The following is a 20,976-nucleotide window of genomic DNA, read 5'->3' on the forward strand; positions in this document are numbered from 1 at the left end:
GAATGTGGACGAGGGGCTAATTTTTTCCAATTTTCTAGGTGGCGCTAGGGAGCCATTTTGCCCCGCCCATCCGCGAAACCCACAAAATACTAAATTTTTCACCAGTCCTGACATGCGTGCCAAATTTGGTGAGTTTTTGAGCATGTTGCGGCCCCGAAAATGGCACTTACTTTGCAGAAAAAATAAAAAAAAATAAAAAAAAAAATAAAAAAAAATAATCCTAACAGTTTCAATAGGGTCCTCGCACTTTTAGTGCTCGGGCCCTAATAACCCTAACAGTTTCAAGAGGGTCCTCGCACTGTTAGTGCTCGGGCCCTAAATATAATTTTGACCAGAATTGTTGTTTTGTCAGACCGGAAGGGTTTTCAGAATGATGATTAAAAGTTTCAGTAGTTACCTCTTCATGGGTCAATCTTTCATTTAGTAACATTAAGTAGTTTTGATTTATATGCCGTTTATTTTTTGATGATCACGCTAGATTACATACGAGTAAGCAATGCTTCTATCGCTTGTTTCTGCTGCATGTTTTAAGCCAAAGCTGCTGTACTCCTTCAGTACTACTCCGGCCATATAACAGTGAAAAGATTCATTCGTTAATTTTGATGAATGAGTTCGAACATGAGAATCACAAACGTGCGTCACAGAACAGAGCAAGGTGACCATTTGAGATTATAAAACTTAACCTTTGTTATTAAATGAGCGATCGTTTCGCTAGATAAGACCCTTATTCATCGTTTGAAAAAGTTGAAAAAGTAAAAAAAAAGTAAAACTCCAGGAAAGCAGACAAAGTTTATTTTTGTTTTAATTTTTTTCCTTTTTTATTTTATTTTTTTTTTTTACAAATAACTTATCTATTACAAAGACAGTTTTCCCAGCTAAGATCAAAAACATTGGATATCCAAATCATTTTTCTCCCCCTTTTCTTTTAAAATCCATAAAACATGACAGGCAGATCTGATTATTCCTTTGGGGTTTTTCAAAAGTTAGTTAAACTAGCACAGAAAGTAACGTTTTTGGAGCCCAAAATAGTCTCTTCTCAGAAACAAAGCTTAGAATAAAAAAAATTTTCTCCACAGCAAAAGTTATTTTTAGCCTGGATACCAGAAACCAGCATTTGGAAATTTGCGTATTCACTTGTTTCATAAATAATGACCTCATTTGACGTTTCAATGCACGACGTGTGCATTAAGCACTCTTGTAAGAATGAATGGCAAAACATTCATTTTCTGAAATAAACTTTAGGTCAATCAACTAATAAAGTTATAAAACATTTCCAAGGACCTGTTTCAGCTCTGTAACATCTGAAAGCGAAGGCACTGTGCACGTGATCCATAACAGAGGACCACGTAAAGACTGAAGGCACATTGAGCTACACTCAGGCACACGGTGATCTGTGCTTCCTGTGCTTTGGCACTTTATAAAACCTGAGCCGTAAAGGCTTAGCGTGTGTTAAAAAGCCCCTGTGAATACTCATCCACTGTTAGGAGGGCACCCATACACCATGGGACAAAGTCTTTTCTCTCAAACCCACATTACTCAATATAATCTGAAAAGCGTCATCAATGCATAGCAACGAAACATTCCTTTCTTGGCACAAAGGTATAAATTCTCCTAATAGTAAACCTACATTCCAGTTGTCACATAGGAAAGCACGTGTTATCTGAGGGCTTTATGGATTTCAGAGATTGTGAAGTCCTTTGACCGCTCTGAGGTCAGGTACCTTATTAATAAAATCTAGATTTTTTTCCTGCATCTGCAGCTCGTACACTGGATAGAGTCCTCGACAAAGAGCATTGTTTAGTCGTTTGCTGTCGCACATTTTAGCATCCCTTTAAGTTCTCACAAAAGCTCACGATGGGAAACCATTCTCATCTGAGAAACAAAAAAAAAAAACAAATCAACAACACCACATAGAAATAAATGAAGTCTATAAAGCTATACTTACAGGAAATACATGTGAAACTTTGAGAAAGAAAAAAAGCTCATTCTAAAACTATGTACAGTCAAATCTGTGTGGCGGGGACTCCTCTGTAAACTGTACATCTAAAGCATGCAATTTTTTTTTCTTTTTTTTTACATTTTATTTACCAAACAAAAGAATTGCGAGTTTAGCGGATTCCACTCGTGATCCGTCGGGAACAGCATTCACAAAGCAGTCAAAAAGCTGTTCCCATGAAAAAAAGGCACACTGGCATCCGTAGCCACACTTGTAAACCGTGTGGATGTAATAAACGTGTTAATATCACTGAGCCTCTTCATGGATCAAGCGGGTGAAACTTCCCTTGATCTCCAACGCGACACACAAAACTCCCTCTCGACACAGAAGCACACATTTGGAGCTGTAAACATCATCCAGTCTTCAGTGGACATCACAAGACAAACAGACACACAATGACACTGTGGGGGAAAGAGGAAGCTTTATAGAAATCCTCCAACAGGCGTGTCCATGATTTCCTGCAGGAGGCCAAACGGTGGCTGACGTTTGCGTGTGGCTCAGAAATGCCGAGGAAATTCACACTCTTCACAGCGGTTGAGGGCAGGGTGGTTGAGGAAGGTGCAGGCCGTACAGCTCCACTGAACCCCGTCCTCCTCCTCGGGCTCTGGCATGACCCTCGCGTTCCTACTGCCCTCTGAAAGAGAACGCATCGAAGTCGTTATCAACGCCTGTGCAGATCCCAGTCAGAAGGAAAGAGAGACAAAGACCCACCCATGGATACAGCCATAGAAGGTGGTACAGGAGGTAGAGACGGATCTCGCTTTAACTTGGAGCTGACGTTTATTTTGCGCCCTCTCCTGTCTAGAGAACCTGTGAGATCTACACCTAATCGGCACCACGGGCCAAGAAATAGAGGATGAGAATGAAATGCAGAGGCAGTAAAGGGTTCACTGACAGAAAAATAAGATACACAACACCAACAGAGATAAGCAGAAGCAAAAGTGTGGCAAGATCGTACTGCAAAGTGTAGAAGAGACGAGATTCTGAACCACTGACCTGGTTTTGTAGGACTTTTGAGCGGTTTAGGAGCTACAGGACCCAAGAATCCAAGGTTGTCATAAAAATTGTGAATTGCAATGGGATTAAAGTCTGGTCCTAGAAATCAGAAGAACAAGCCATCAAAAACACGTTAGTAGGGCTGAACGATTTTGGAAAATAATCTAATTGCGATCTTTTTTTAACCAATATTGCGTATTATTATTATAAATATCTTCTGTATTATTCGAAAAACACAAGCAATAAATCATTGTATGGTAGGGATGGGAATCTTTAGGCACATTAATATTATTAATAACAGTTAAAAACTTTGTGTAATTATTAGGGCTGTGCAAAAATTAATTGCGATTAATCGCATCCAAAATAAAAGTCTGTGTTTTTCATAATATATTTGTGTGTGCTGTATATAATTATCTTGTATATATAAATACACACACATGCATGTATATATGTGTTATTCATATATAAAATATTTATATTTATACAATATAGATTTTGTATATATATATATATATATATATATATATATATATATATACAGAATTTAAGCACAAATAATTCTTAAATATATACATGCATGCATAGGTATTTATACAAAATAATTATATACAGCACACACAAATATATTATGTAAACACAGACTTTTATTTTGGATACGATTAATCGCAATTAATTTTTGCACAGCCCTACTAATTATACATATTTAAGAAAAATTATTATTAAAAAATTTAAGAATTTCAAATAGGCAACAAGGAACAAAAAAAAAAGCAATAAAGTGTTTTCAGTATTTAGAAGTCGGCCGTCTGAACGGTTTCCATTCAAGAGCTGTGAGTGATTCGTCTTCTTAGTTGAAATACGATAAACTGCATTCACACTAATGCACAGATTCCTTTTGAAATATAAGATGTTGTTTGTCCTGTTGTTTTAAGATATGAATGACATGTTTACACTAACTTTGCGTCATAAAAGCATTTTGAGATGCCAGTACATTAACCAATGAGTCGCTCACAGCCGCATGCGCGACCGCTCTTCACAAAAGTATTTTTGTAAATTGAAATCGGCCTTCAGTGATTTTCACATTTTTAACATATAAGCCCACTACATTCCAAAAGACATAAATAATGCCTTCGTGGAGCATTTGTGAGAAATTCTGGCGGACGAGACCACACACTGCAAGAGTAACATCAAGCAAAGCGGCAACCAGGGCGATAAAGCCCGCGAATTCGCTTAAACCTTTCCGAACTTTATGAAAGATTATTTTTCGTAAGTTTTGAGCTGTGTGCGAGTAAGTAAGAGAGAGAGAGAGACAGAATACGGCTGTTTCTAAAGGCCCGTTTATACTTCTGCGTCGAGGTAGTGTACAGCGTAGGCTACGCACGTAGGCGACGTCGTCGTGAGCATTTATACTTCAGGTCTTGGTTGCTCTGCAGTACTGCTCCGAAACGCTAGTTGGCGGCGGAAGGTTTTAATGTTCCACTGTGTTTAGATTCCTCGCGGCTAGGATACTGCAAGCAATGGCGACTGAAAGAGAGCGGATCATGTTGGAGTTGGAGCTTATTGAGGTGGAAAAACAGTTAATTTTAGTGAAATTACAAAAACTAAAAGGCAGAAACGAGAGAAGACGTCGGAGGAGATGGTACGTGTGGAAATGCGTAGGAGGAAATGCGATGCTACCAAGTCGACCAATCACAGATCTTGCGGTCCGCGTCGTCGTGACATGTAGTTATATTCTTGAGGAGGTGCGTGTCCGGCTACGGCGAAGAATGCGTGGTAAGGTACGCGTCTGTATGCTACGCCGTACATACTGCGCGCGCCCTACGCAGAAGTATAAATTGGCCTTTAAGCCAGTGTTGTAGTACTCGAGACTCGGACTCGGTCTCGAGACCATATTTTAATGGTCTTGGTCTTGTCATGGACTCGTGTGCATTTGGACTCGGAATTGACTCGTACTCGAACATTTTTTTTTTTTGGACTCGGACTTATTCCCGAGTCCACTCGAGTTCAATTCAAAATATTTTTCATGATTATTAATGTATGTTAATAAAATATTTCTTTAAATTGATTGACACGCCCAGTGATTGGTGATTTTCTAGTGCGCAACTGCGCATGACAAATTGTAATAAAATTACTTTTAACACCACCTACTATGTGGCCTTTTTACCCTAAACTGATCATATTTTTTAAACTCTAAGTAAATTCAGTAAAAAAAAAAAGGATTTCTCTAAGTAAATAAAAGTAAGGTAATCAACCCTCACTGGTCTCGGTCTCGACTCGGACTCGACCGTCTCTGGTCTCGGTCTTGACTCGGACTCGACTCTCTCTGGTCTCGACTCGAGTGAGGTGGTCTCGACTACAACACTGCTTTAAAGGGATAGTTCACCCAAAAATGAAAATTAAGTCATTAATTACTCACCCCCATGCTGTACCAACCCCGTAAGACCTTCGTTCATCTTCGGAACACAAATAAAGATATTTTTGATTGAATCTGAGGGCTGTATCACTCTTCCATAGACAGCCTGAGGGACTGGCTCTTGACGGCCCAGAAAGTCATTAAAAGAAAAGGTTTAAATATTCCATGTGCCTACAGTGGCTCAACTATAACTTTATCAAGCGACGAGACTACTTTTTGTGCGAAAAAAAAACGTAAATAACGACTTTATTCGACTTTCCATTATTTCCTTATGGGCGCATGCGCGAGAACTGAGACGAGACCGTTCTTCTTCGACTACTTTTTGTTACCGGCTACTCACCGCTTAGGAGTTTTACCGCCCCCTACCGTATAAGATGACGTACTGCTTGTAAACAGAACGTTTTGCGCCTCCGGCTATATCAGTACGTCATCTTATACGGTAGGGGGCGGTAAAACTCCTAAGCGGTGAGCAGCCGGTAACAAAAAGTAGTCGAATGAGAACGTCCTCGTCTCAGTTCTCGCGCATGCGCCCATAAGGTAGTAATGGAATAGTGGAATAAAGTCGTTATTTATGTTTTTTTCGCACAAAAAGTAGTCTCGTTGCTTGATAAACTTATAATTGAGCCGCTGTAGGCACATGGAATATTTAAACCTTTTATTTAATGACTTTATGGGCCGTCAAGAGCCAGTCCCTTAGGCAGTCTATCTAGGACTGATCTAGCACTCAGATTCAATCAAAAATATCTTTATTTGTGTTCCGAAGATGAACGAAGGTCTTACGGGGTTGGTACAGCATGGGGGTGAGTAATTAATGACTTAATTTTCATTTTTGGGTGAACTTACCCTTTAAGCACACGCAGCGTCATTACGCATCTGTTTAAAAACTACACTCAGACTCGATTCTATGATATATATATATATATATATATATATATATATATATCACGTAAATCAAACATAAACTGTCCTTTCCTGTGCAGCGTGCCAAGTTGATGCTATATCTGCAGAGTGCTTTTCTCTCACGTGCCACGTGACCAGAGTGTAATCGCAGCTTTTGCGGTTCATAAAATCTTGTTTTATCAAATTGTGATATTATCGCAAATGCAATTAATCGTTCAGCCCTGCACATTAACATAAAACAGGACCAATAAGAGAACCTGAACTAAGCAGCATTACTTTAGGAAGATAATACATTTAAAAAAAATAGTCATCCCTCTTGATTTGTTTCTCAAAATGCACACATGCAACAGGCAAAACGATCATAAAATACAAAATGAAGCTCCTCAATGTGTTCCTTAAATGCCATCCACAATGACATGAGGCTTTCCAAGTTATATAAACTAGTAAAAAGAAACACACACAGAAGTTAAAGTCACTTTTCTACATTACAGAGATGTGTACTTTTGTACAAGTTTGTGAGATTTACATTAGTCTATTTATGGAACAGCTGTTCATATGAAACGCAATTAAATATACATTAAATATTAATTAAATATGCATATTATTAATTAAGGGAGGCAAGTTACTTTGACTTTGAACACCGACGACTACTTTAAAGGGGTCATCGGATGCAAATGTCACTTTGACAGTGCTTAGAATATGTGAACACACCCATGCCAAAGTTGATTAAAACAGAGGAAATTTATCTTAAAGCCTTAACTAAAAAATGAGGAGAAATCCAACCTTTAAGGACTAATTTTTCTTTGTGAATGAATAATGTAAAGTTAAGATAAAGACACACCCTTCCCCATACCTAGAGATTGGCATCTATGAGAATTTAACATAGGGGTGTCCTGACTTAGGAATTTAAACCAGAGTATGTTACAAACTTTACATGAAGACCCTAAAGAACCATACCAACTTGTGTAAAATAGGCATCCGATGACCTCTTTAATGGTGGTCCTGTGTGTAATTCTCAAAACATCCACAAGATGGAGCCAATTATTGATGACTTTGATATTACCAAACAGAAACACGTTTATGGAAAAATGCTTGCAAACAATTGTTAAAATCTATTATCAGGCGATCTCTAGTACTAAAACACCCCTTCATCACAGCCTCCAGAAGTGACAAAATAAAGCAAAGATGATGGACGAATGACATACACAAGAGTAAACACAAACAAGAGTTTGTTGTTGATTGCCAACAGCACAGCAGCTCATGGTACTCACCTCGTGTCTGAAGGAGGTCAATCTCTTTGGTTAAACAATCAATATCGATCTGTAGAAGCCTATTCTTACACCTCAGCTGTTGCATCTCCTCAATCTGAAAATAAAGACATAAGTGGAAGTGTTCAAATGTTGATCTATTAGAAAATACTAAATGAATGATCTACTACTCGTTTGTTACTTTGCATTAAGTCCGCCATGGTGTTATGCTCATATTGGATCGACATGATGTAACAATTATTTATGAGGCCAAACTAATGAGACAGACCCTGTAAAAGCACCTCTACAACTCAATTGTGCTAAAGACTTCAAGCTCTGACGCAACATACATAGAATATATACACTTTCAGCGTATTTGAAATCTATCAACCAATTTAGTAAAGAATCATAATTATAATTAGGGCTGTGCAAAAATTAATTGCGATTAATCGCATCCAAAATAAAAGTCTGTGTTTACATAATATATTTGTGTGTGCTGTATATAAAATTTTTTTTTATATATAAATACCTATGCATGCATGTATATATTTAAGAATTATTTGCGCTTAAATTCTGTATATATATATACATAATACAAATACATAATCTATATTATATAAATATTTTATATATGAATAACACATTTTCTTAAATATATACATGCATGCGTGTGTATTTATATATACAAAATAATTATATACAGCACACACACAAATATATTATGTAAACACAGACTTTTATTTTGGATGCAATTAATCGCAATTAATTTTTGCACAGCCCTAATTTTAATCAATGTTGTCAGAGCAAATGTTAGCACACCTAAGGAAGGAATGCAAGCAACCTCCACAACACCGATGTTCACTTCTGTTCATAACGGCTACGGCCTTCGTTTAACACTTCATGCATGTGTACTCAATGTCAAATAAGTTGATGATAAAGAAAGAAGATTTTTTTTTGCCAAGTTGCTCTTTTTTGCTTATTTAAAACGGTCTACAGTTGTGATTTGTACAGAAGCTCAGTGGATTTGCACTAAACAGGCTAAACTACGGAGCCCCCCAAGTCCCACTTTGGCAAAAAAAATAATAATTCAAGATAGAATTACTATCTTGAGGCCACGAGATAGTTATAATTATTTTATTTTTTTTGCCAAAGTGGGACTATGGGGGCTCTGTACTAAACAGACAGTGAGTGAGAGAGATCGACTGAAGGCGTGATTAACTGCGTCAGTCCTTCTTCAGGTCAAGTCATATAATCGTGAAAAAAATATGCTTGCAATTTCCGAAGAGGATAGCGAAATCTTTGGCCTCGTTTACACTGTCAGTGAAATGTGACCCAATTTTGATTTTTTTGCTCATATGCGACACAGATCGGATGTGTTCTATGACAGTGTAAACAGGAAAAAAAATGCATGCATTCGGATATTTCGAGATCGGTTTCAGGCCTCGTTCATATGTGGAAATAAATCAGATATGTGACTGTCATGTAAACAGGTAGATCAGATTTTCGGAGGCATTTGCTACGTCTCCGCGGTTTAATGACGAGAGGAACCCCAATGTGCATCTGCAAAGGGACGGATGGCCCAAAGAAACATTGTGTCGTCGTATAGGAGAGGAATGTGGACACACGTTGACAACATATCAAAGCTCGTCTTACTCATCCTAAAATTCTGGACTCACTGCTCCTCGTTAAAGCCCAAACGATCTTGTGAAAGTGCGTTTATTGCACAATTTTTTTTCACGTGCCATTTACGCCAAAAATAGATTTTGCGTGTATGATACGCACTTTATGGTATTTAATACGCACGTTTACAGAGCACATCTACAAGCAAAACTATTTTTGGCATATAAATGGCACGAGAAATAAAATTTGTGCTACAGACACTCACTTTCATGAGATTGTGTTGTCGTCGATGTTCCCACCAGTCCTGAGATCTCGCTGCGCGTTCGTCCATCTGTGCGAGAAGACCCCGTTAAACATGCGCGATGTTTCAGGTGTCAAGTGTAAACACATGACTCGGATGTGGGTCACAATTTAAAGAACGTGTAAACGGATGGTCAAAAAAACCCCCCAAAAAACGGATATAGGCAAAAAAATCAGAATTGGGCATCAAGACCTGCAGTGTAAACGAGGCCTTTGTCGTATCATTCTGTACACATTTAAGGGTATCGTCACATCCGTAGTCGTAATTGTGATTAAATTCGGTTGATTGTGCAGCCCTAGTTTCAGATGTTCTTGGTCAGTTCTCGTTTATGCATTATGTGGTTTGTGTTATTCTCCTGTGCGTTTTCGCAAGAGAAAATCCTTCACCGTGACAGCCCTAGTTAGAGAGAAAGAGAAATGAAGAGGTATATTAACGTACAGATGGTATCTGACTGACTGAGTTGGAGCGCTGCAGTCGTCTCCTTGTGAGGTCATTTTCCATCTCGTTGACTTCCTCTTTCAGCTTCTCCAGCTTTCTCTTCTTCAGCTCTAATTCATGCCACAATCTCTCCATGCGTGCCCTCTGATGCACTAGCAAAGCTGTAAATACACACAAGTAATTATCAGATACATGCACAACTTCATGTACAAAACTAAAGTCTATGAAGTGATAAAACAGCATTAAAACCCCATTTAGGATTCAGCTTCCTCCCATAATGTGAAATATTTGAATTTGAGTAAACTAAATATTTGACAAATTAGGCAGGAGGACAGAGTTCATAAACCAGACACTGACTGGACTGTAAAATAAGCTGGTGAATGAGTGTTTGTGGGGGATTGTGGATTTCCTCCTTCACCCACTTTTGAGAAAGCTTTTTGACCAGGAGATGGAAACTGAAGCATTTTATTTTAATATTTACTAAAATCAATATTGATTTTAAAAGGTAAAAAGAATGGTACTGAATATTCCTTTTAAACATGAAACCACTTTAAACATTTAATGTAAGAAATCTAATTTATAAAAGCAAATGTATTTGTGGCAATTAATTATGCAGAAAATATGAATCATGATTGTATTTCAAAATACAACAGAACTATTGACATTAATATGTAATCCTCTACTGGACAATAAAGAATATATATTTCTTCAGAAACGCATGCCAAACACACATGCACCTCATTATATAATCCTGTCGATAAAGCTATTGGGCTTATAGGATGGACGAGTGTCGTCCATGGCAGCCCTGGCTGGACTATTTCTACTTGGGTTAATTTTATTGGCAAAAGATGCTGCAATATTTACTGGCACATGAATGTCCAGACAAAGTTTGGGACAAACTACTTGGATGGCCGAGTCAGACAGGATTAAAATGACCACAGCTTCTAGGTAACCCAACCTTCCAATAATAGTAATCTCACATTCACAAACAAATGTGTCAAAATACGAATATAACACACACCAACCATTAACAGCTTCCACATGGTTTAATGATGCCAGAACATTAGATTGAATGCTAAAGATCATCTTAAGAGTCTTTGACAAGCTTTTGGAATAAATTACCTCAAAAATTTAAACCTACTTTACACAAAAATATCCATATTAAGGCAAACACAACACTGCCACTGTTCATTACATTTTACACACAGCCTCAAAGAGCTGGGCTTTCATCCCTATTCTAATAACCAATGAAAGTTAACGAGTAAACGGCTTTGATTGAAGATTGTTATGAGCTTGTCTGTGTTCTCATTTTGGCAAAAATCTCCTCGTATTCCGAATTTGCGGAAAAAGTGGAAAAATGTTTTACAAAAAGCATGCTTTGCAGTATATTTACATAGGACACAAGTTATTATGAAGTATGAACGGCTCTGACATTATTCTCAATATTAACTTAGCAAGAGGTAAAAGCAGAAGATGAATTATTTGGTGTAGCACACTTTAGTACAGAACTACCACTTTCAGGTACTTGTCTAAAGGGAAACAAAATATAAACTGAGCAAATAAAAGAAAAAAAATCTGAAACCTACATTGGCAGTGAGGACAACTCTTGTAGAAATCTTGAAAATATGGCTTAAAATGTAACATAATATATAAAATCCATATTCGCCACCATTCGGTAACACTAGGCAGTCCATTTCAGACACTATACCTTTGCCACTATGTCAACTAGCATTCATTAGAGTAGACTTTCTGCTTAATATATCTGCTAACACTTTATTATGAAGATCCCCAACAGAAATCAGTAACTTTGCAACTAAATGTCAACTTATTCTACCCACCCTAACCTAACCGTCTACTAATACTCTAATGAAAGTCAGTTGACAAGTAGAAAGTCTAAAGTGGACTCTAAATAAACATGACCCACCAAAGAACAATTATGTGCGTCACACAGTTCACTAGCAGAACCAATACAACAGATGAACGTACCTTGTGTGTATGCAGCGTCGTCTGCACCCATGCTGAGTCTGCGAGGCTCTGAGCTTTTGTCCCGGTGAGGCGAAAGTGGGTCAGACTGGTACAGGGGATCCGGCTCCGCGTAATGGTGATCGCCAGGTAGACTGAGCAGGTTGGTTGGCTCAAACGTTGGCGATACCACTCCAGGAGACACAGCTGGTGGTTTATTGGGGGAGACAGTGATTTTAAAGGTGTACTTGGTGTTGGGCTGTGTTACCACCACACGAGGAGACGTGGCAGTGCCTCCAGCTGCCACCGAGGGACGAGATTTGGGTGGGTGGTGGTGTATATATGCAGGTCCCATGCTCACCTGGCTCCCTAAAGCCCGCAGGCCAGCAGAACCCTGCAGCGTCGGATTGGCCGAGATATAGACTGTGGGCGGGTTCCTTCCCCCTCCGTCGTCGGCTGACGTGTTTGCAGAAATGTAGAACTTGGGCTGCGAGCGGGGGGTGTTGGGAACGATGGCGCAGTCGTCCGATGGGGTGGTAGCAGCAGTGGGTGGGGACGCAGAGATGTACACCGTGGGCTGGCTGCGACTGAGCCCAGCTCCTCCAATTGAGATGGGGGCGGAGGGACCCGTGCTGGCAGCCAGAGAAGACGACGAGGGACAGGACGAAGAAGTGGAGCTGCAGGCGGCTCGCGGGGAGGAGCCCGAGCGCAGGAGCGTGCTCGAACCACCAGCCCCCCTCTGTGGAGACTCCAACTTTATCTCAATCTGATTCTTCCGAGGCCCAGTTGAGATGTTCTGGATGTTATACTGGCTGAAGGAGGCAGCAGATGAGCAAGAGGAAGGCGAGGGTGACGAAGAGGAGGCCTGTGACGCCACGGCCGAGGGGATGGAGGGGGCTTGGGTGTTGGTGGGCGAACTGATAGGCATGTACACGTGTGAGGTTTGATGCTGGCTGCCGCTCCACGAACTCTGGGAAGCTGCAGGATGAGTGATTTGATAGATCTGCTGGGTAGGCTGGGAGGTGGGACTGTACTGCGCTCGTCCTTGTACCTGTCGCGTCGAGCCCGGCTGGGTCACGTACGGGCGAATGTAGATGGAGTTCGGACTGTTCAGACCCGACTGAGGCCCTCCATGTATGTGCAGGGAGGTAGGTGTATTTCGGCCGGTGTTGGGTGCGAGCGTCACTGTGATCGGGTTGAAGCGCGGGGTTGGCGGTGGTCCGTGACCTTTGCCCCCAACCTGGTATAGGCCAAGGTGCTGAGGAGGCTGCGGCTTACGAGTGGACTCCATGGCAGTGAATGCACTGAGGCTTGTGGGCGTGTGTGAAGGCACAGACGGCGTTTCAGGCTGGTAGAACTCGGAGAGGGGAGACAACACGTTTAAAGGCCCATCGCTCACACTGGGGGTGAGAGTCCTACTTCCATTCATCCTTACTACATCTCGCTGCACTGCACCATGGGTATTCTGAGAGACGCCGAGGTTGAGTTGGGTCATGTGATTACGAAGATCTGTCAAACTCTGGCTGCCTTCACTATACAAAAACCCAGGACTCACCTTGGCCAGGTATTCGCAACATGCAGCCAAATCGTTTTTATTCTGAGGAGAGAAGAGTGAGACGAATCCGTCAGCTTCAGATATGTCTGGGGTAGAAGCTAAATTTAAAGATATACCCCTGGGGTGAGATGCCCCACCCCTTAGATTTGGTGGCGACAGACCCCAGTGGCATTTCGTTGCGGTTCATATTATTATTTCATTTAATAATTATTATAATTCATGAGGATAATAATTCCAAGAATTACATTTCAAACATCATTATTGAACAACATCAGTCAATAGGGTTGGGTATCGTTTGAATTTGAACGATTCTGATTCCGATTCCTTGTTTCGATTCCGGTTCCAAACGATTCTCGATTCCGATTCTCATAAGAGGCAGGGTCAAAAAAGTTTAGCTAACCTTGCTAACCAACTCTCTTTCTGAAGGAAATAATCCTTTCTGAAGGAAATACTCCTTCTGTCACAAATACTCCTTTTGTCACAAATTTAGCATTTTGCCGAAATTTCGTTATTTTTAGAAAAGTGAAGCCACACTTTGGACCGCCGACGTAAGCTACTCATGTTCGACTCGCGTGGTTATGCCAACACTTCCGGTAGACGCTTCTTCGTTGGTGTTGTTCAGCGGTTTCTTCTTCCGCTCGGCGGACTGTGAATATCGAAACTAGGAATAGAAATTTTAACTTTTGAACGATTCCGGGAAAAACGAAAAGTTAGTCCCGGTTCCAATCGATACTCGATTCTCGATACCCAACCCTATCAGTCAGTGAGTTATGAATACATACTGCATTGCAATTGACAAACAATGCCTCTGTAGATCATTTGGATCACTTTGTACATTGCAAGCGTAGAAATATATTGAGCACAACCCCAGGTTTCCCACAGTGAATTAGCTGTGCAAATGAAGTCTGATTTGTTTAGACCGTCCCGTTATTTAGGACGTTTAGATACATAAAGGAGTATTTTTTTTGTGGGATTGGCAGCCATAAGTCTGCCATAAGTGCCATCATGCAGCAAAGGTGAAAAATTAAACTCAGAATCAGGTATGTAATTCTTAAAAATTGATTGAGAATCATTGAGGGAAAACCAGTGATGCATCAAAGATTTATTTTTCTCCCATTGCCAATCAAATATAGCTTATATATTCTGCAAAAATCTGATAAAAGCTGACCCTGGGAGACAACTTTCCCCAGTAGTAATCATAATTAGCAAATGTTTCAATCGATTTCCTTTAAAACATATATTGGATGTTGTATCAGCGCAATTATTCGTCTCTAAATATAATGTTCTTTATAAAATGCTGACTGTTCCTAATGGGTTATCTTCTGTAAGTCTTCTTTAACGTGAGTGTGATATGGCTTTTAAAACTCATTTTACTTTCATAATCTGGCCTGTTTCTGAATAAAATAGTAATTTCAATGAAAGAATATATTGCTCTCTCTCTTCTTTACAACATTTCAGTTATGCTTTACAAGCTAGTAAACTAATCTATCTCATACTTGAAACTTGGTGGCTAGGATTTTAGAATTAGAAAAAGTGAAATCATATTCAACCACCCCATTAAACCATTCAGTACAAGGCTTTTGGTTCGCATTACAAACCGAACGATTCGTTGGACAAATTTTCATGCTTGTGCGACCAACATTTTGTTAGCGGTCACGCCACAACTTTGCCAAATGGCAAGTGTAATGAAAGCCGAATTATAGGCTTTAAGCAATCAAATCGGCAACATTTACATGGATGTAGTAACACTAACCATGGACGTTTGGCAGTAATTGTTAAAATCATTTCAAGTACGTCACACATCTTTTTCCAGCACTTCAAAACTCAAAATTTAATTGTTATTTTTAATGTGATGACCAAAACATTATTTGTTCATCCTTCAGATTACCCCCATTTATAAAACAAAAAGTTTCAAGATGTAGGAAAATATTTTAAATTAAAGCTGCAAGCAGCATTTAGCGGGGTTCAAGCAGTTTAGGCCTTTAAGGCCTTTAAGCACAAAAACATCAAAAGACATTAAGGTTTAAGTTTCAATAATGGCAATTTACCATAGGGAATACATTGTTTTTAACATTTTTAACAGTTATAGCGCCACCTATAGTCCGATCTCCATGAAACTTTGCATGCTTGTTGAATAAGTTATGACACATGTGCTCATCAATTTTTGTGAAGTTCTGACTTTTCCTTTAGGATTTATAGGCTTTTGGGTGCATTTTGTCATGCCCCCTTTTCTTAATGACCCTGTTATAGCAAAACAAATGACACAGTTCAACTTTTTTTTGATAATTATTGATCTAGAGTGTCCAAAGAATTGTCCTAGACTGGTCTGGTTCCGATCCGGCAAAAAACCAGGGACTAGTTCGCAAAAGTACGTTTTTAACATATTCGTGAATATTTAACGAACGATTTGATTGACAGCAATTGTTCTTGAGGCAAAGTTGTTCAGCGTGAGGAGATCTATCAATTGATATACATATTGTGGGGGTGTGTGCAACACCACGTGATAACAGAGCCATAAAACTCGTTAGCGCCAACTAGTGGCCGATTTCTTTCAAAATTCTTACAGACCTCTAGGGCCATGAGTCAAACATGCCCAACGAGTTTCGTTCTGATCGGCCTTCGTTAACCTTGTTTCATAGATGCACAAACTTCATTGGCCGATGGCGGCCATGTTTTTTTAGATACGCCAATGTCCTCATAGATATACATGGGGCCTTGGTCCAAGACACTGCATACCAATTTTCAAGTCAATCGGACTAACGGTCATGTGGTCATAGCCCTTTTTATGTTTTTTTCATATTATAGCGCCACCTAGTGTTCAATCGTCGCTATTTTTTTACTGTGACCTCAAATTGAACTCGTACACATGTGTACCGAGTTTGGTGAAGATATCTCATTTACTTCTTGAGTTATAGCCAATTTAGTAAAATAGGCTCCTCCCACAACGTTTATTTTGCTTCCCCTAGCGACCGGAAATAGAAATTTCAACATTTTTTTGATAATTATTGATCTTCAGACTCCAGAGAACATTTCTGCACTGGTTTGGTTCCGATCGGGCAGAAAACCAGGGACTAGTTCGCAAAAGTAGTTTTTCGACAAAATTCAAAATGGCGGAAAAATTTGCATACCCGAAATGAAATCGGAGATATACGTTTTTTTCGTCAGGTGACCAGCTTTCCAATGATATAAGACACTTGAGTGTACGACTTACGGTCTAGGAGTTATGAGCCGTTTCGCGCAATTGGTCGCTATAGCGCCACCTATGGGCCAATCGGGCTCATAATTTGATAACCTCTCCTCGATTTTTGTACTACCATCTGACAAAGTTTCAGAGCTCTAGCCCTTACGGTTTGGGCTGCACGATGCGTTTTAGGGGAGAATAATAATAATAATAATTAAAGCTGCAAGCAGCATTTTGCGGGGTTCAAGCAGTTTAGGCCTTTAAGGCCTTTAAGCACAAAAGCATCAAAAGACATTAAGTTTTATGTAGCAAGCATTATTTACCATGATAAACCATATTTCAATGTGATTTTTCATGATTTACCATGTTCTAGTATGATTTACCATGAATCTAACATGAGTTTCCATAGTTTACCTTGATATACCATGTTATAGGATGGTTTACCACAATATAGCAAGTGAAAAGACTATTAATAAGAAAAGTGGCCAGCAGAGGGCAGTAGAAGACCACTTATTGGCACACTTCCATTTTGAAATACTTTGTTTCTCCAATATTCTGCACTAAAGCAAACCATTTTTTTCATGTTAACTTCATAAAGCATGCTTACACACAAATGCACGCACACGCACACACACACACATTTATGCTTATAAGTATAACACACCGTTGCCATGAAAAACAGAGCGTTGCCATTGATTCTAAACGTAGAGACAGAACGGACTATTTTTCTTTTTTATCGGCAATCGTTTTTTAAATCAATAAACTCCTTTTTATATCTATATTTTGAGTCAAATTATTGATTTACTTGGTAGGTAGCAATGTAATAAGCAGATGAGCAGCTGAGCGTCTATTCATCGAGCCAACGTGCAAACATCGCAAATTAAAGTGAAAGTAAGTCACAGAGGCTTAACACACAATCATCTTCAAGTAAAGAAACGAAATTATCTTACCAGCGGTGTTGCCACTCTTTTATTAATGTCTTTGATTTGGAAATTAGCTGATAATCAACGAAATGCAGCTCATATCTGTTGCTTTTGGTGGCGTGCAAAATCCATTAAATCTGCATATAACGCAGGAGTTTAAGATCGGATTTATATCCGTTTTGCAAAAACACATTTATGTGGCCAGGTGTAAATGGAATCGGTACTTATTATCCGGATAACTTATCTAGATACAGATCGCATTTTAATACCAGGTGTAAATGGGGTCTCAGTTAACAACATAGGCTACTGCCTATAAAAATCTAAATAGAGTTTTTATAATTCTGACATGTTAAACAACCTCAATTATTTTTCCTGAACACCATCACGATTGAAAATGTGACATTGATTTCCTACAACAGTTCAATAAACAGTAAAAATGAAATCACTTACATTTTAGATGCTATATTGGCTGTTTTTGTTCTGTTTCAGCAGCGAAAATAGTTCCAAACAATAATCACAGCAGGTAGCAATGTAATAAGCAGGGTAATGTAGAGCGAGGCGGTTGTTATAGCGAATACAAACCCACAGGCTTTGCGTAATCCCTAACTTATTCTGTCTGTTAAGCGTCCTCCACTGTGGTGTTGGGGTTCATAATGTTCACAATTGTATTTTATTAGTTGTTGGTTTAACCATGGTTCATGAGGTAATGACTGTTATTTTCTTCTCAATGACTTTTCTTGTTACATGTTCATTGCTGGATTCATAGAAAAACATCAACCAATATTGCATACTCATAATTATTATAATGGAAATAATTAAAGAATTCATACACTATAATACACACAAATGCACGCACACGCACACACACATACACACACACACACACACACACACACACACACACACATTTATGCTTATAAGTATAACACACCGTTGCCATGAAAAACAGAGCGTTGCCATTGATTCTAAACGTAGAGACAGAACGGACTATTTTTCTTTTTTATCGGCAATCGTTTTTTAAATCAATAAACTCCTGTTTATATCTATATTTTGAGTCAAATTATTGATTTACTTGGTAGGTAGCAATGTAATAAGCAGATGAGCAGCTGAGCGTCTATTCATCGAGCCAACGTGCAAACATCGCAAATAAAAGTGAAAGTAAGTCACAGACGCTTAACACACAATCATCTTCAAGTAAAGAAACGAAATTATCTTACCAGCGCTGTTGCCACTCTTTTATTGATGTCTTTGATTTGGAAATTAGCTGATGATCAACGAAATGCAGCTCATATCTGTTGCTTTTGGTGTCGTTCAATCCATTAAATCTGCATACGCGGGAGTTTAAGATCGGATTTATATCCGTTTTGCAAAAACACATTTATGTGGCCAGGTGTAAATGGAATCGGTACTTATTATCCGGATAACTTGTCTGGATACAGATCGCATTTTAATACCAGGTGTAAATGGGGTCTCTTATTTTTCCTGAACACCATCACGATTGAAAATGTGACATTGATTTCCTACAACAGTTCAATAAACGGTAAAAAATTAAATCACTTACATTTTAGATGCTATATTGGCTGTTTTTGTTGTGTTTCAACAGCGAAAATAGTTCCAAACAATAATCACAGCAGAACCACGGCACATGTCACAGGAACACTCGACGTGTTTTCATTACTGAATCATTCAGCATTTTGAACGAATCGATTGAGTCAAAGATTCAAAGACACATTCAAAAACATCGGTCTCATTCTTGAATGATCAGCCGTTTGAACGAATCGTTTGAATGAATGAATTGAATGACTCACTCATTAAGACGGTCTTCTGCCACCACCTACTGGCGGTTTAGTGTTAAATGTTTAAAAGTAGTATCATTCTTTCCCAGTTTCTTATGTAAATTTAAATAAATGTCATTATTTTATGCAATTGTGATTTTTCAGTGTAAATGATTAAATTTGATCAGCCCCTAGGGTAACAGCCCATAGTGTCTTATTATTTGAAATAATACACCAGAATTTATAGTTTACCCACCTCTTTTTTTACCACTACACCTCTGACCATAGTGTACATTAATTTACCACGTTCTAGCATGATTTATCATTATTTACAGTGATTGGGGCTTGGATGATTGGATTTTAATGTGATTCTAGGAATATAGTATAGCTATTTACCACGTTAATAGCAATTATGTGAAGATTCAGAACAACTGAAGTGATAAACTTTGACAAAAAAAATGATTGTGTTCAATATTTGACTAAATGTGATTGCAAATGTTAAAATAGTTAATTAATAAAGTCATAATATTAATTATAGTTGAGTAGTGAGACAATTACTATTTTGAACAGCAGAGGGCAGTAAAACACCACTTATTGGCTTAATAGACCATCATATTGATATCATTTCACCTTTTTAACTGTTATTTAGGCATATTCTGTCAGATCTGTCTGAAAATGTTCATGATTATTTAATGTCACATGTTCTGACTTGTTTATTGAAGAGATCAACGCTTTCAGGGACAATGAAAGTGTAGAAATAGATGGCTTCAATACACTAAATGTTGAAGCCATCCTATTATAGTCATCCACATAACGTAGTTCAACTTTTTCTTTTAATTATTTATCTAGAGAGTCCAGAGAATTGTACTGCACTAGTTTTAACATTATGATATGATCAGAGATGTACACACACACGCACTTCTTTGTAATCTAATGTTATAAAACTATGTTAAAAACAGTGACAACAGTGGTAGGTATTCATATCATTTATCTACAACTGAATGAGTGTGTGTAGATTTTAATTCAATATGACAGTTGTCATAGTACTTTTTGACTAAATGTGATTGTAAATGTTAAGTTAGTGAATTGATAAAGTCATAATATTAATTATACATGACAACTTAGTATTTTGAACAGCAGGTGGCAGTAAAACTCCACTTATTGGCTTAACAGACCATCATTTTCACGTTTTTAACTGTTCTACAGGCATATTTTGTCCGATCTGTCTGAAAATGTTCATGATTATTTAATGTCACGTGTTCTGACTTGTTTATTGAAGAGATCAACACTTTCAGGGACACTGAAAGTGTAGTAATAGATGGCTTCAACACAGTACATGTTGAAGCCATCCACATGAAGTAGTTCAACCTTTTCTTATAATTATTGATCTAGAGAGTCCAGAGAATTGTACTGCACTGGTTTTAACATTATGATATGATCAGAGATGGAAAACACCATTTACAGCCAATACTGGCAATTTACCATTGGAAATACATGGTTTTAAAGCTTTTTAACAGTTATAGCGCCACCTATGGTCCGATCTCCATGAAACTGTGCATGCTTCTTCAGCATGTTATGACACATATGCTCATCAATTTTTGTAAAGTTCTGAGTTTTCCTTTAGGATTTACAGGCTTTTGGGGGCTTTTTGTCACGCCCCCTTTTGTAAATG

General features: G+C 38.6%; 1 protein-coding gene across 4 annotated transcripts in view; it reads right to left on the reverse strand.

Moving 5' to 3' along the window:
• Positions 1–987: 987 nt before the first annotated feature.
• The window catches only part of tab2 (TGF-beta activated kinase 1 (MAP3K7) binding protein 2), a 66,475-nt gene continuing 46,486 nt past the window's right edge, over positions 988–20,976 (reverse strand). Inside the window, exons 3-9 of one of the 4 annotated variants that reach the window (XM_089118341.1) lie at positions 11,895–13,467; positions 9,909–10,069; positions 9,435–9,500; positions 7,574–7,667; positions 2,993–3,091; positions 2,708–2,821; positions 988–2,630 (exon numbers count right to left, since the gene is read on the reverse strand). In XM_089118341.1, coding sequence (XP_088974467.1) covers positions 2,494–2,630; positions 2,708–2,821; positions 2,993–3,091; positions 7,574–7,667; positions 9,435–9,500; positions 9,909–10,069; positions 11,895–13,467 — 2,244 coding nt within the window. In that variant the 3' untranslated portion in view covers positions 988–2,493. The remainder of the gene's footprint in view (positions 2,631–2,707; positions 2,822–2,992; positions 3,092–7,573; positions 7,668–9,434; positions 9,501–9,908; positions 10,070–11,894; positions 13,468–20,976) is intronic. The other 3 variants (XM_089118342.1, XM_089118343.1, XM_089118344.1) reach the window with 3 other exon arrangements.

Source organism: Pimephales promelas, chromosome 13, assembly GCF_988280905.1.
Source record: "Pimephales promelas chromosome 13, fPimPro1.hap1.1, whole genome shotgun sequence".
NCBI lineage: Eukaryota > Metazoa > Chordata > Actinopteri > Cypriniformes > Leuciscidae > Pimephales > Pimephales promelas.